Genomic DNA, 13701 nt, shown 5'->3' with positions numbered 1-13701 from the left:
AGACCCGTCAGGATATGGGACGACGCCCACTGACCCACGCTGACGTTCCGCCCGTGGACAGCCCATGATTCTTCTTCAGCAGCTGTAGAATTGAGAGAAAACGGTCATAAATAAGAGCAACTGCAGAAAATGTTGTAGAGAACTTTAGGAGATGGAATCGTGGCTGCTGCAGTATTTTGTATCCCATCTTATAGGTGTTAGAGGTGGCCAAATCTTCAAAATAAATTGCAGCAAGAAATGGTACTGTATAGTTTTCTTTGGATGCAATTAGGTAAACAATTCTAAACTTTCCAGAAATTTTACACAATTACTCATATCACACATATTTTCAGACTATCTGTGGTAAGCTTCAGAACTTAAAAGTTGGAAGAATATCTAAAATAAATTCTAAATCAAGACCACTGACTTTGCAAAAGAGGGAAATAATTTCATATTACAAAGTGTTTCTAACAAATATCTGACTGAATTATGAAAAGAAAATTAACAAGTAACTTAGCTAATACAGTATTCTATTATCATGACATGTATGAAGACTACAACTGATTCACAACTTTCTACGTATTTAAACCTCAGGATGTATCAATATATCTATGCTTTTCTTAGCTAAGAGTCTATAATTACCTCTATACTGTATGGTGACAGCAGCAGGCTGAAATAAAGTCCAGGATAAAAGGGCTGAACGACTGGTCACGTCACTTACAGTGACGTCTGACGGGGCAACTGGTGGTTCTGGAAAGAAATATCCCACTGGTTAATGGTCAGAAACAATACCAATCAAGTAAAAAATGCGCTGAAGCTTCTTCGGCGCAATCTAGTTCTCTGTACAGCGTAGCCTACAATGCTCTATGAAACTCTCAGCCGCGGCCCATGAAAATCAGCCACGGCCCGGTGATGGCCTGTGTTGTTGGCACATATAGCGGTGCCAGACGCACGATAATTGGTAACTTTAGCCTTAAATAAAATAGAAACTACTGAGGCTAGAGGGCTACAACTTGGTATGTTTGATGATTGGAGGGTGGATGATCAACATACCAATTTGCAGCCCTCTAGCCCCAGTAGTTTTTAAGATCTGAGGGCGGACAGAAAAAGTGCGGACGGACAGACAAATACCCATCTCAATAGTTTTCTTTTATAGAAAACTGAAAGTCACATTGACCCAGTTAACGAAAACTTTCTCCCATACAAATGACCTTTATCACTATCTGATACTATTTGTCACATCAAATATACTGTACTCTTCAATTAGTTTCCACTTATTAGTGATATTTTTCTATCACTAATATTCACTTATTGTTTATCCTCCACCTTACAAACGATCTCTTCCCATAAGAATAATCTTTTTCCCATGACAATAACCTAATTTTTCTTCCCTGAAAATAACATTACTCGCATGAGAATAATGATTCTCCTAAGAAAATAACATTGCACCTATGCGAATAATCTTTCTCCCATGGCAATAACTTTTACTCCCATATGAATAATCATTTCCAAAAGACAAAAAACCTAATCCCACGAAAATACTCTTTCTCCGAAGAAAAAAAACCATTGTTCCCACGAGAAGAATCTTTCCCCCATCACAATGACCTTACTCCACATGAATATTTATTCAACGACAATAAACCTACAAACATAAGAACAATCATTCTCCAATGACAAAAATTTTCTTCTTCTAACAAGAAACCTACTCTTTTATCAGCAACCTCCCTCTAATGACACCAGTCTTACTGCCTTACCAATGATTGCCAAGGTGAAAATCTGAGCACTGTGGCCGTGCGGGTTATCTGCACGACAGGTGTACGTCCCAGCATCACCGGACGTCACGGACCTGATCTCCAAGACGGTCCTGAGCATCCCACCGCCGCCCGTCTCGCGGATGGATATTCTGCATTAGAGGGAAATGAGAAACAAAGGAAGTTATTCATGCGTATTTCACTGTGATGCTAAAGGGAAAAAATACACAAGCAGCTATTGATAGAGAGGTCGTTACCATGTCAAAAAAGAAAAGAATTGAACGGCCAACTCAATATCACCTCATGTGGAGGTTTATTTGATGTAGTTAGTTAACGGTTACAACGTTTAAAGCTTAGCAACTACAATTTTATTTGAATCCTGTGATTAAATGCTTTTAGTTGGAATGCGTAATACTTCCCTCGCTTCAAAGGAATTGGTTCCTTGTAATCAAGGAATAGTGTTTGAAAGGCTGACAAAAAAAGGACTGAAAAAATTATTATTAATGAATATTCTCATAAAATTTTCTTAAAAAGAAGCTGTATTGGCTTATAAAATTTAAGAAAAACTGTCATCAAAGATTGGGTTCTTTCAGACAAAAGCATTACGTCATCTCTCTAAAACATACATATATACGCATACAGGAACACACAAATATTTATACTTATACATATATGTGTATATACATACATACACACATACATATATACACACATGTATATATATATTATATATATGTATGTATGTATATACATATATATATGTATATATATTTGTTTGTGTTTCTATAAAGAAGAAGAAGAAAGGAAATGAATAAAGAAGAAAAAGAAGAAGAATAAAAAGAATAAATAAGAAGACTAAAAAGAATATGTGTGTGCATGTAAGTGTATAATCACAAGCAATCTACAAGTAGTGATTCAAAATATAACATATGGGCTACTGCAAAGAAAAAACATCAAAACCGTAAAAATAAAAGGTTAGTCCAAGGCTCTTTTGAGTAGTACTATGAGAATTTCACGCACCTGTGCGTGGGTGTAATGGGCGTATGATGACGTTGCCAGGTTAAAGTAAGGGGGAGATCCCCCGTAGCCTCGCATGAAATGGTCACGGTTTGACCTGCGTGACCTGTCACGCGACCTCCCTCGGTGATCACGCGAGCTGGCGCTGGAAATTGGTCGAAATGATGGTAATTTTCACTTCAAAGACGTCTTTACTGTATTCTATAATAATAATAATAATAATAATAATAATAATAATAATAATAATAATAATAATAATAATAATAATATAATAATAATAATTATTATTATTATTATTATCATCATTATTATTATTATTAAAAATCTGGATATAATTTATTTGTAATAAGCCCCCAAGAATAAAATCTAAACCAAAGACAGGCAAATAGATAAAATAGATGAAATAAAAAAACAAGATTGAAACATAAAGAGGAATCAGCCAGATTAAAAGATCAATAAAAATATATATGAAATGAATTTCTAACAATAATAGTTTAACACTGAAATTCATGGAATAAAATAAAATCACTACTTTGTAATTTGCTAAAATACCTTGTTAATACCATAGTGAGGGAACAACGTATTTCAGTTCCTTCTAAGTAAAAACGAAAATAAGCAGCTAGTTGCAAACCGGCCGAGCCTAAATCGATAAGGCTGACGATATGATTAAAGTCGGATAATTTTAGTGGCAAGAAATCGATAGCGGTTCGCCGACTTTCTTTTCCTAAAGATAGCGAGTGCCACCAAAAACAATGAATGACCTTGGCATATAGAAAGTTAAAGAAGTAGAATGAAGTTTCAGACTAAACACTCATTTTGATAAATAATATATGCAGAGGGTTACACCTTAAATTTAACTACTTAAGGAAGCTTTTTAAAAACATTACATTTGCATGTGAATGATTATTGTCCTTTTCTGAAGAACGTATGATCATGGAAGAAGTCTTATAAATAACCTGTCTGCTCTGTTTAAAAAAAGACTTCCTTGACATTCACTTCGCCCCAAATTTGCAACGTCTATCCACTAAGTACGATTAATGGAAAAGATCCAAGATGGAGTAACATCTTTGTATGTTAAGTTTTCCAATAAGTTACATTTAATTTAATGAAAACATAAAAAAATTTGCTCGTGACAAGATCAGGAACTATACTAAATATTATGAAGAAGAATTCCATTAAACCTTGAAAAATATGTTCATGGCAAGAATACAAGACATGCCAAATTTTACATCATAATTAAAAAAGATCGTAATAGTTGTTTTGTAATATGAAAAACTTTTACAAAGTTAAAATTTAGAGCAACAACACAAGCACGTGACCTGTCCAAAAAAAGATGACCAGAATCATATTTTATCAAAGGCCAATCATCAAACCAAAGGACGAAGATGACCGTCTTGCACGTACCATGCACGGTCAGTTGAACGACTTTAGATATAGGCTTTCCTATGGAGTTATCCGCCTGACAGAGGTACCATCCAGCATCGTTGGTCGTACTATCCATCAGCACCAGGGACCCATTTGGGGCTTGAGATGCCCTGATGCCATCTAGCATCACTGGCTGAAAGTCCTGTGCTGATTCACCTGTCGGAAAATGGAGTCATTAAAATTCTAAGAGATATTTTTGCATCAAGGAATTTGCAGATAAACGTGCTCCATTTTCTTTCCTTTTCTTGGGGTGGGGGTGTGGGGGGTGTGGGAGTAGGGAAGGGGAAGGGGAAGAAGTTAGGTGTAGGGTGGGGGGGATTCTCTTATTTTTAACACTTAGTTATTCTTTATGTTAAAAGAATACTCCTTCTCAACCCCTCCCAAAAATGGCGACCACTCTGATATTTTTCTTCATCCTGTAATTGTTGTCTATTTATCTTTTCCTTCCTCTTTCTATCTTATATCCTTCAAATTTTATGTTTACTTTGTTTCAGCCTGCAATTTGTACGTTTAATTTACCTTAATCCTTAATTTTGTGTGCTATTTTCTTAAATACTTCAATTCTGTTCCGTTTTTCATCATCCTTCAACCTTGACGTTTCGTCTTTCTTCAACTTCAAATTTCTTTTTTAACCAAAGCGAAGTAAACTTTAAAAGGAAACTACGCTATACTACATATACAAGAAACACGTAATTCGAAGATTGTAAAAAACCAAACGTATCTTTTTTGTCGTTAATAAATTAAAATTACCCGCCTTGTATTTCTTTTGTTTCGGTCATTTAAAATAACTCTACCCTTTTAGTCTACAAAGTACTTTCTGACATAACAAACCAACGAAGAATGATTATAAATATTTTTAATGTGAAATTGCACTGAGAGACATTATCAGTTCTTTGAAATTGCATTGATTTACGCTCAGACACACATAACTAACATAAATCCTCACTCGCTACACACGCTAGGTTGAGTCTGCCCCTCCTTCAAACAGTGCAGTTAAAACACATGGTTTTCCATTCAAGCTTAATACGGAATAATATTCTTTTCATATTCATTTCCTCGGAGCCTTTGATAAACTACTTTGAAGCTCTCATATTCTTCCTTCCTCACTTTTGTTTTAATTTCTTATTGTAAGGGAACAGTAATAAAAACATATTCAGAAGTACAAAGCCTGATCCTAATAATAGTTTTGTCCATCACAGAGAATAATCGCATCACAGATTTAAAGAAAAAGCATTTCTTTGAACATAAACAATACTCAAGGAAGCAGTCTTGCTTCATTAAATGCGCCTATGAACACGACGAGAGAGAGAGAGAGAGAGAGAGAGAGAGAGAGAGAGAGAGAGAGAGAGAGAGAGAGAGAGAGAGAGAGAGAGAGAGAGAGAGATCCTTTTAATGAGCTATGTGCTCAATTCCGGAGTAAAATGAGGTTTCGTATTGCATCCTATTTGTTCACTTGCATGAGGGCTTAGTAATATCTACTCATTTAACATTTCAAATATGGAAAACAAACTATACAAAATACTCATTATCATTCTATCTCTATACAAGAAAACTTACATTTTATATATATATATATATATATATATATATATATATATATATATATATATATATATATATATATATATATATATATATATATACACACACACACACACATATATATATATATATATATATATATATATATATATATATATATATAATATAATATATATATATATATATATATATAGCCTACCAACGAGTAGTTTCCTCAGTAAGCTATTTCCAGAGGAGCAAAAATAACAGTCAGTGACACATCCATCTAATTGCTGAATGTCCAATAAAACCCAGGTACATAAAACCTTCACACCTACCAAGAGTTCCATAAACCTTCGTGGAAGGTTCAGCATCAGCGCGTCGACCCCATACCAACAAGCTCTGCCAATTACTCTACCTGGCACTCTTTCTCATTTTTCCTGGGTAGACTACTCTATGCTCTATTATTTATATATATAACCTTTATTTATACTGTATATATAACCCCATTTACCGCTTAGTCTACGATAAATCGGTCTCCGTCTCCTATTTCTTACCAAATATTATACAAAACAACTGTCAAAACCCATTATCTTCCACTTGTTCTCTTAATACAGTACCACAAAATACTGATTCATCGTCTATACCTTGCAATCATCTTATACTACATCTCTGCATGTCTATATAGATATATATATATATATATATATATATATATATATATATATATATATATATATATATATATATATATATTATATATATATATATATATATAATTATATCTGTATGCGCAGATGTATGTATGAATGTGTGTATTTATTATTGTAACTTACATTTAATAATACAGTAAATGTTAGCCCTCATGTTGTCGGAGCTCGCAATAAAGTTGCTAAGAGCTAAAAACACATCACTGCCGTCAAACCTTCATGATGGCTGAAGCTTATTCTCTTATTTATATTAACATTCATAACTATGAAGTTAAAAAAAGTGATTTGCATAATATAAAATTGGAAGAGTCACTAACCAGGTGCTTTTTTCCAGGTGATAACAGGCTGTGGAAACCCCCTGGCACTGCATTCGATGACGACCGTCGATCCCACAAGAGCTGTGCTGCTGGTCGGTTCGACGACCCACCTCGGAGACACCTGTAACATAAAAAAAATGAATAAAAGACAGATTATTTTGAGGATTTTGTCTAACGAGTGGTGCGTCTTTTTTTTTTTCATAGTGAAACTAAGGCCTATTTCTTCCTTTGTGGTCAAGATACACTATAGTTCCTCCCTTTTCACTTCTTTCTCCGCATCCTGGCCAGAAAAGAACATTAGGTTAGCCATTCCAATGACTCTTGCATACTTTATAAACAAAGTCAAACTAATCAATGATAGGTGTTAATCATATCACACATCAAAATATTATTAAAGTAAACATAGATATCTGCAGACATGTTCCACATACTTTGTACGTAACAAATGTATGTTGTATGGATATAATGATACTATCATCATCCATACCAGGTACATACTTAGCCACTCTGCCTGCCTCACATACAAAAATCGTAAAATATAATTACTCTCCCCCTCCTCCCCTCTCTCTCTCTCTTATACACACGCACACACACACACATATATATATACATATAATTATTTATTTATTTGGTATGTATATATATGTATACATACATACATACAAATATACATCTCCGTTTACTACAAACACACAAACTCCTGTCAGTTCCAAACAATGCTGACCACCCATAAAAAGCAGCCAAGCCGTCATTTAAAAATAACGAAGGGAAAACAGAGGAAGTACTATTTACTACATGCCCTACACGGAAAGGCATAAAACAAGAACCATACACGACAAGATACACTTTATGGCCGTTGCTTGTTTGCAACAAATGGGACCTCATCTGTTAATTCTGCGAATGAAAGACCAATTTAGGTTTTATGCCTCTGTTCCATGTCACGTTTGTGTCTTTTTATTCGATTTTTTTTATCACTGGACAATATCGTAAGGATGCGGGAGAATGAATGAATGAATGAATATGGAATTTAGGCAAGAGGCCTAGCGCTGGGACCTATGAGATCATTCAACGCTGAAAGGGAAATTGAGAGTAGAAAGGTTTGAAAGGTGTAATAGGAGGAAAACATCACGGTTGCACTATTAAACAGTTGTTAGAGAAGGGTGGACAGCAAGGGGGAAGAGAGAGAATGTGAATGGAGGTACAGTAAAAGGAATGAAAGGGGTTTAGCTAGGGGACGAAGGGATGTTGCAAAGAACCTTAAGTAATGCCTAAGGGGGATATGGGAGAAGTGTCAACTATTTAATGTCATGGCTTTTTTGGCCCACTGGTGACCCACTGGTCCTCATATCCTCATATCCTATTTGGGATAAGGTTGTTAGTCGACAGCGTCTAGCAATCTCTGACAGTCACCAATATGAGTGCTGACCAGATATCAAATGTTGCTTAACTGATCTGGAGACCAGTCGCGTAGCGAACTGTCACAAAGAACTCAGAACAAAATAATATGGACACTGACTGGCTCCTGCTAATCTTTAACTGTAAGTTGAAATAATGACAAAACAAATATTTACAGTACTGCTACCATAACAAAATTTAATTTGCAGTAGTTTGTTTTGTAGCACATATATTCTTACACTCATACACACATAAATAATACATATAATATACGGTATATACATATATATATATATATATATATATATATATATATATATATATATTTTATAATACTAGGTACTCTACATGAGGTAATCAGCCATATAAATATGCAGGAGAGAGAGAGAGAGAGAGAGAGAGAGAGAGAGAGAGAGAGAGAGAGAGAGAGAGAGAGAGAGAGAGAGAGAGAGAGAGAGAGAGAGAGAGAGAGAGAGAGAGACTGGTTAATGCATAAAAAATGAATACCCTAGTAAGCCGAGGTTCAGGGAGTAGTTAAATGTGGCATGTTATCACCGTAGAGTTTTACACAATACATTTCCCAATTTTTCAACTGAAAGGTATTACGTACAACTCTTATTATACAAAAATATTTGCAATTTAAAATACTTCAAAATATACAGTTGCAACAAAAACTGAACAATTCTGTATAAAAAATTTACATGTTTGATTTCCAAATGTAAATTAGGTTGGCATTTGGGGTCCAGGCTCCTTTTTCTATATTAAGTCACCGAATCGCTTGTCGCGAGAGTGAAATGCATCAATATTACCACTTACATTTATAGTCTATACATTTTAATGAACAATAATTATTATAAAATGTTAAATACGATAGGTTTCTCTGTTTCTATTATTACTGAATAACGATTCTTTCAGTACACACGTTTTTCATCAGCAAAAAAAATTATTTTACCATGCTAAAATACAATTTGTCAATTTTTTTGTCAAGAAAATATGATTGCATTTTACATGTACGGGCCAAAGAGATGGTAAATATAATGCAATTAACATGTAGCTGAATTTTAATGAACGGAAAGTGAAAATATAGGGAAAGAAACACAAAAAAGAAGACAGCGAATTCTAACATTTGGCGAAAAAAAAAGGGTATTGTCGCCACACTGAGCAATGCTTCAAATGCTGATCCCCACAAAGCAAAGCTGGGTTTCTGATATCCAGAGAGGAGGAAGGAATCTCTCCTTCCGCTGAACGGAAAAGTGAATAAAAAAGTATCTGTAGAAAAACAAAGGTAGGCTTACTTTTGTGAAAGAGAAAAAGTTTCGAAGGGGCCAGGCTAAGGTACCTGATAATATGAACTGACTTCCAATCAATTTGCTTAGTGAGGGAACAAAACACCATGCAACACTAATCTAAAAGTAACTCACGGGGAAGGGCAAGGACCGTATACATCTACGGTAACTTTGTTGAAGAGAAAACGGATTTATGACTAACAAAAATAATATGAATGCATACAGTTATTATAAAGAATCAGTAACCATGTTAAACAGAAAGGGTAAGATGCCGATTTGAAACGTTTGACCTTTTCAAGGGTTCAAGCCTCAGCAATGGCTCGAGGGTTATTTTTGAGGAAGAAGTAAAGTGAAGGTGAGAGAACGACAATGATGGGCGGTCAGTTGAGATAGGAAATGGACAGATGTGCTTTCCGTCAACAACACTTATTTGTAGAACGGTTAAACAAAAAGCTAGATATAAGTTTACAGAAAGGAGCACTCACAATAAGGATGCTCTGTTAATAGAGATCGAAAACAAACTACAAGTGAATTTGCAAAAGAGTAATGTCATACGAAAGATACCCGGCTAATATAATCTTATGGAAGACTTGCACGGTTCCTACAGAATCATTACACCTAAATAACTTATTTTGAAGTATCTATCACCAAAACTACTTTCCTGTCCTGAGCACTGGCCTTTACGCGTAAAATAAAAATGAACGGAGGACAATGATAAAAAAAAAAAGTACGTGACCCACTTTGACTTGCAGATGAAGAAAAAACGAGGAATTATTTTGCCAATACAAGAAAAGGAGAGGAAAGGTGACTCACCTTGACTCTTAGCACAGCTGTGTGATTAACAGTAGCGGCTGCATTTGCTGCCTCGCAGGTGTAAGATCCCGAGTGGTGTTCCCTCAGACTTTTGAAGAGAAGAACCTGGAAAGGATTTTGTGTTCTTAGTATTTGATCTTCCGAAGAAAACCACTTAGGCCTAATAAATTATTTTGCCTGACTAGCTTGTCTAATTTTACACAAGATTCGTAACTCATATCCCTAATGATTATTCCATAGACCCATATTATCTTGTTTAGACATCCATGATTTTCCATTTATTTTTCTATACAGTATTCCTTATAATGTTTAACATCGAATTCTTGTCTTTTCTTAATTTAATATTTCCGTTTGTCAACAATGGCAGTGTTTTCTTTTGTCATCAGTAACAATGTTTTCTTTTGTGATCTTTCCAAATACTGCTTATTCTTTCCATTAGCTTTTCATTTGACTGACAATTAACATTCTATTTGCCAATCATTACTGAAAGACATTACTTATCATCATCTTCTTCCATCTTATTTTCGATGCAATAAAAAAACCTTGGAAAAAACTCTCAATGCAAATCTTATAGGATTGCAAAATAAATCATACTGCCATTAAAGTATAAAAATCTTATCATTCAATTAAAAGCTAACCATCATTTTACTTTCATATTTCCATTCGCCAAAAAAAAACCTGAGTCAAAGATTTCTGAAAGAAAATACCATATATAGAATGGAAAGTGGGGGAAAAAAACATTCAGCTATTTTACCTTTATTTGATTCGCGTTAAACAAATATTCCCCTCTCTCAACCCTTCGCAAGAGGGCTCGACTTTGAGCCTGTATTGAATATGTATAATATTGATCAGCGAAAAAGTTTCTGGAAAAACGGAGAAGAAGAGGGAAGAGAAGAAAGGGGTGATAGAGAAAACAAAAAGTTCTAAGATCAACAATAGGTAGCCATGTGTTTTCGAATTTGACAGAATTTGTTTCAGCAAACAGAGACGATACCCTTGAAGAGTTAAGAAGGAGAAAAAGTAGGAGAAGCAAAAGAAGATAAGGGGGAGCTCAAGTAAAACAAAAATATTTGTGGATCAATTACGGATCTTTTACGCTTTCAGTTTTAATGGGATTTGTTAAGAGCACGCGGAGATGATCGCTTTCAAGAGTTTATATGAAGATAAGGAAGAACAATAAAATAAAGCTATAAAAAAGATTATCAAACTCTATTACGGAAAATATCTAAAGGTTGTTATATCTCAGAATAAGTGACATTCTTCTTACTGAAGAAGAAGTTTCAATTTAACTGTTTACTTCTAATGCCAGTTTATAAATCATTCCTTTTGTTAAAGTTTCGGAAATCTTAGTATAAATTGGAATAAATGGATTAAATAAAAACGAAGTAAATGTATTTTCGGAATTAAATTTATCATGCTGGAATTAGCTTCTTTTTAGATTCACTGCTCTAAGCTTTTATTAAATTATAAGACTTTAATATCTTTATCTCAAGAGGTAATGCACTAAAATACGGACGAAGAGAAGAACGGACGCAATGTATTTTGGGACAAAAACACAATCCCAATTATTTTCATTACTCATTAAAATATACCCATGAATAGTAAATACAGAATAAAAATAAAAACTTAACAGTTACGATTTCGACTTGTTGTTAAACAATGTTCAGTTCTAGTTCATCAGTTACGATTTCCGTAGCCGATAAATGCGCAGGAAGATGAACCTTACATTCCACAAAAATACGAATTAGAACTGAACTAACATTGAAAAAATAATAATGGTTTGACCTAACCACAAGAAAACTCGATTTGCAACCGCACGACTCATATAATTAATCATACAATTTAATTGATACATAGCTGAAGATTACGACTTACAGATGATCTTTATCTGTAATTCTTGACTCTTTTGACCAACCTTTTTCTCATCTTGTCATCACTTACGGGGAATTCATAACCATAATTCCAGGGTGATAGGGAATGCAGTATTTAGGATCGCTAATCACGACTATGAATGGATAATCGCAATACGCTGCAATCAGTAAAGTTGGAGGAAAGGCAAAAGTCGCCAGTCTAGATCTCTCTATTAAATAAACTAACAAATGCGGCTCGCAGCCGAACCAAACACAAAACTAATAATGTGACTGACACTTAAACTTAGCAGTAACTTATCCGATATGTATAAAAATTATTCATCTGTCAACACACCACTCGCCAATCCAACTCCCATTCTACACCCCGCCACAAAAAAAAGGTTCATCTTAAAACCTAATCTCCTCTTCCTATGCTTGCAACCCGCCCATCCTAAAAAATTCATTGAAATTCGTCTATAACGTTCTGAGTTATCTAGGGGACACACAACCTGAAAATAAACTAGCGATTACGGAACAGTTAACTCACAATTATGACTTACGGTGGAAAACTCGCTGATCTGTTTGCTCTCGATGTCGGGGTCGTGTTGCAGGTGCCTTCCATCCTTCAGCCAATTGATGGTCATCGGGAGGTCACCGGCATTGACCATACAGGTGACCTGGGTTCGTCGCCCCTCCTCCAGACGGTGTCGGAAGGAGAATGGGTCGATCTCAGGAGGTTCTGGAAATAACGTGTGCGGTTCATGTCTCTGGTGTTCATGAGAAATGCACAGAAGCTTATTTACATGCATACAATACACACATACACATAATACATACATACGTACGTACATATAACTATATATGTATGTACACACACACACACACACATATATATATATATATATATATATATATATATATATATATATATATATATATATATATATATATATATATATATATATACACACACACACACACACACACACATATATATATATATATATATATATATATATATATATATATATATATATATATATATATAAGATAAAGGTGATCAGAAAAACTACTGAATGCAATAACAAACGATTCTACACATCGTCTTCAAGACTATCATCTGCCCGAATAAATGAGAACAATGTACTCACTCAAGATTTGTAGAAAAGTGTGAGATGCAGCCGTCTGCCCCTGTAAATTGGACACAACACAGGAGTATCGACCAACGTCGCCGTGACCAGCGTTCCTCACGATGAGAGATCCGTTGGTTAATTTTTCATGCCTGCAAGTAAACATTTTATATGTATATGTATATGTATATACTGTATATACATATATATAAATATATTTGCATGAAAGTCTAATTTTATATATATATATATATATATATATATATATATGAGTATATATCTTCTGAATAATAATAATATATATAAATATATATATATATATATATATATATATATATATATATATATATATATATATATATATATATATATGTGTGTGTGTGTGTGTGTATGCCAAAACTAAAGGAAATTATACGCCTACCGAAGCAACTAGTTAACTGTTTGTTTAGCCAGTAACAGTAAGAATTATCACAATTACCTAAACATAATTTTCACTTTACCTTCAAA

The 13701-nt window shown here is 34.3% G+C and overlaps 1 protein-coding gene across 1 annotated transcript in view; it reads right to left on the bottom strand.

The window, feature by feature from the left end:
• The window catches only part of LOC136847750 (cell adhesion molecule Dscam2-like), a 291762-nt gene that overhangs the window by 17057 nt on the left and 261004 nt on the right, over window positions 1-13701 (bottom strand). Inside the window, 9 exon segments of the mRNA XM_067119627.1 lie at window positions 2-82; window positions 622-729; window positions 1734-1882; window positions 2751-2892; window positions 4152-4328; window positions 6721-6841; window positions 10215-10319; window positions 12625-12803; window positions 13216-13346. Of these exon segments, the coding sequence (XP_066975728.1) occupies window positions 2-82; window positions 622-729; window positions 1734-1882; window positions 2751-2892; window positions 4152-4328; window positions 6721-6841; window positions 10215-10319; window positions 12625-12803; window positions 13216-13346 (1193 nt within the window).

Source organism: Macrobrachium rosenbergii, chromosome 17 (genome assembly GCF_040412425.1).
Source record: "Macrobrachium rosenbergii isolate ZJJX-2024 chromosome 17, ASM4041242v1, whole genome shotgun sequence".
Classification (NCBI taxonomy): Eukaryota; Metazoa; Arthropoda; class Malacostraca; order Decapoda; family Palaemonidae; genus Macrobrachium; species Macrobrachium rosenbergii.
This window is presented reverse-complemented; position numbering and strand designations above follow the sequence as displayed.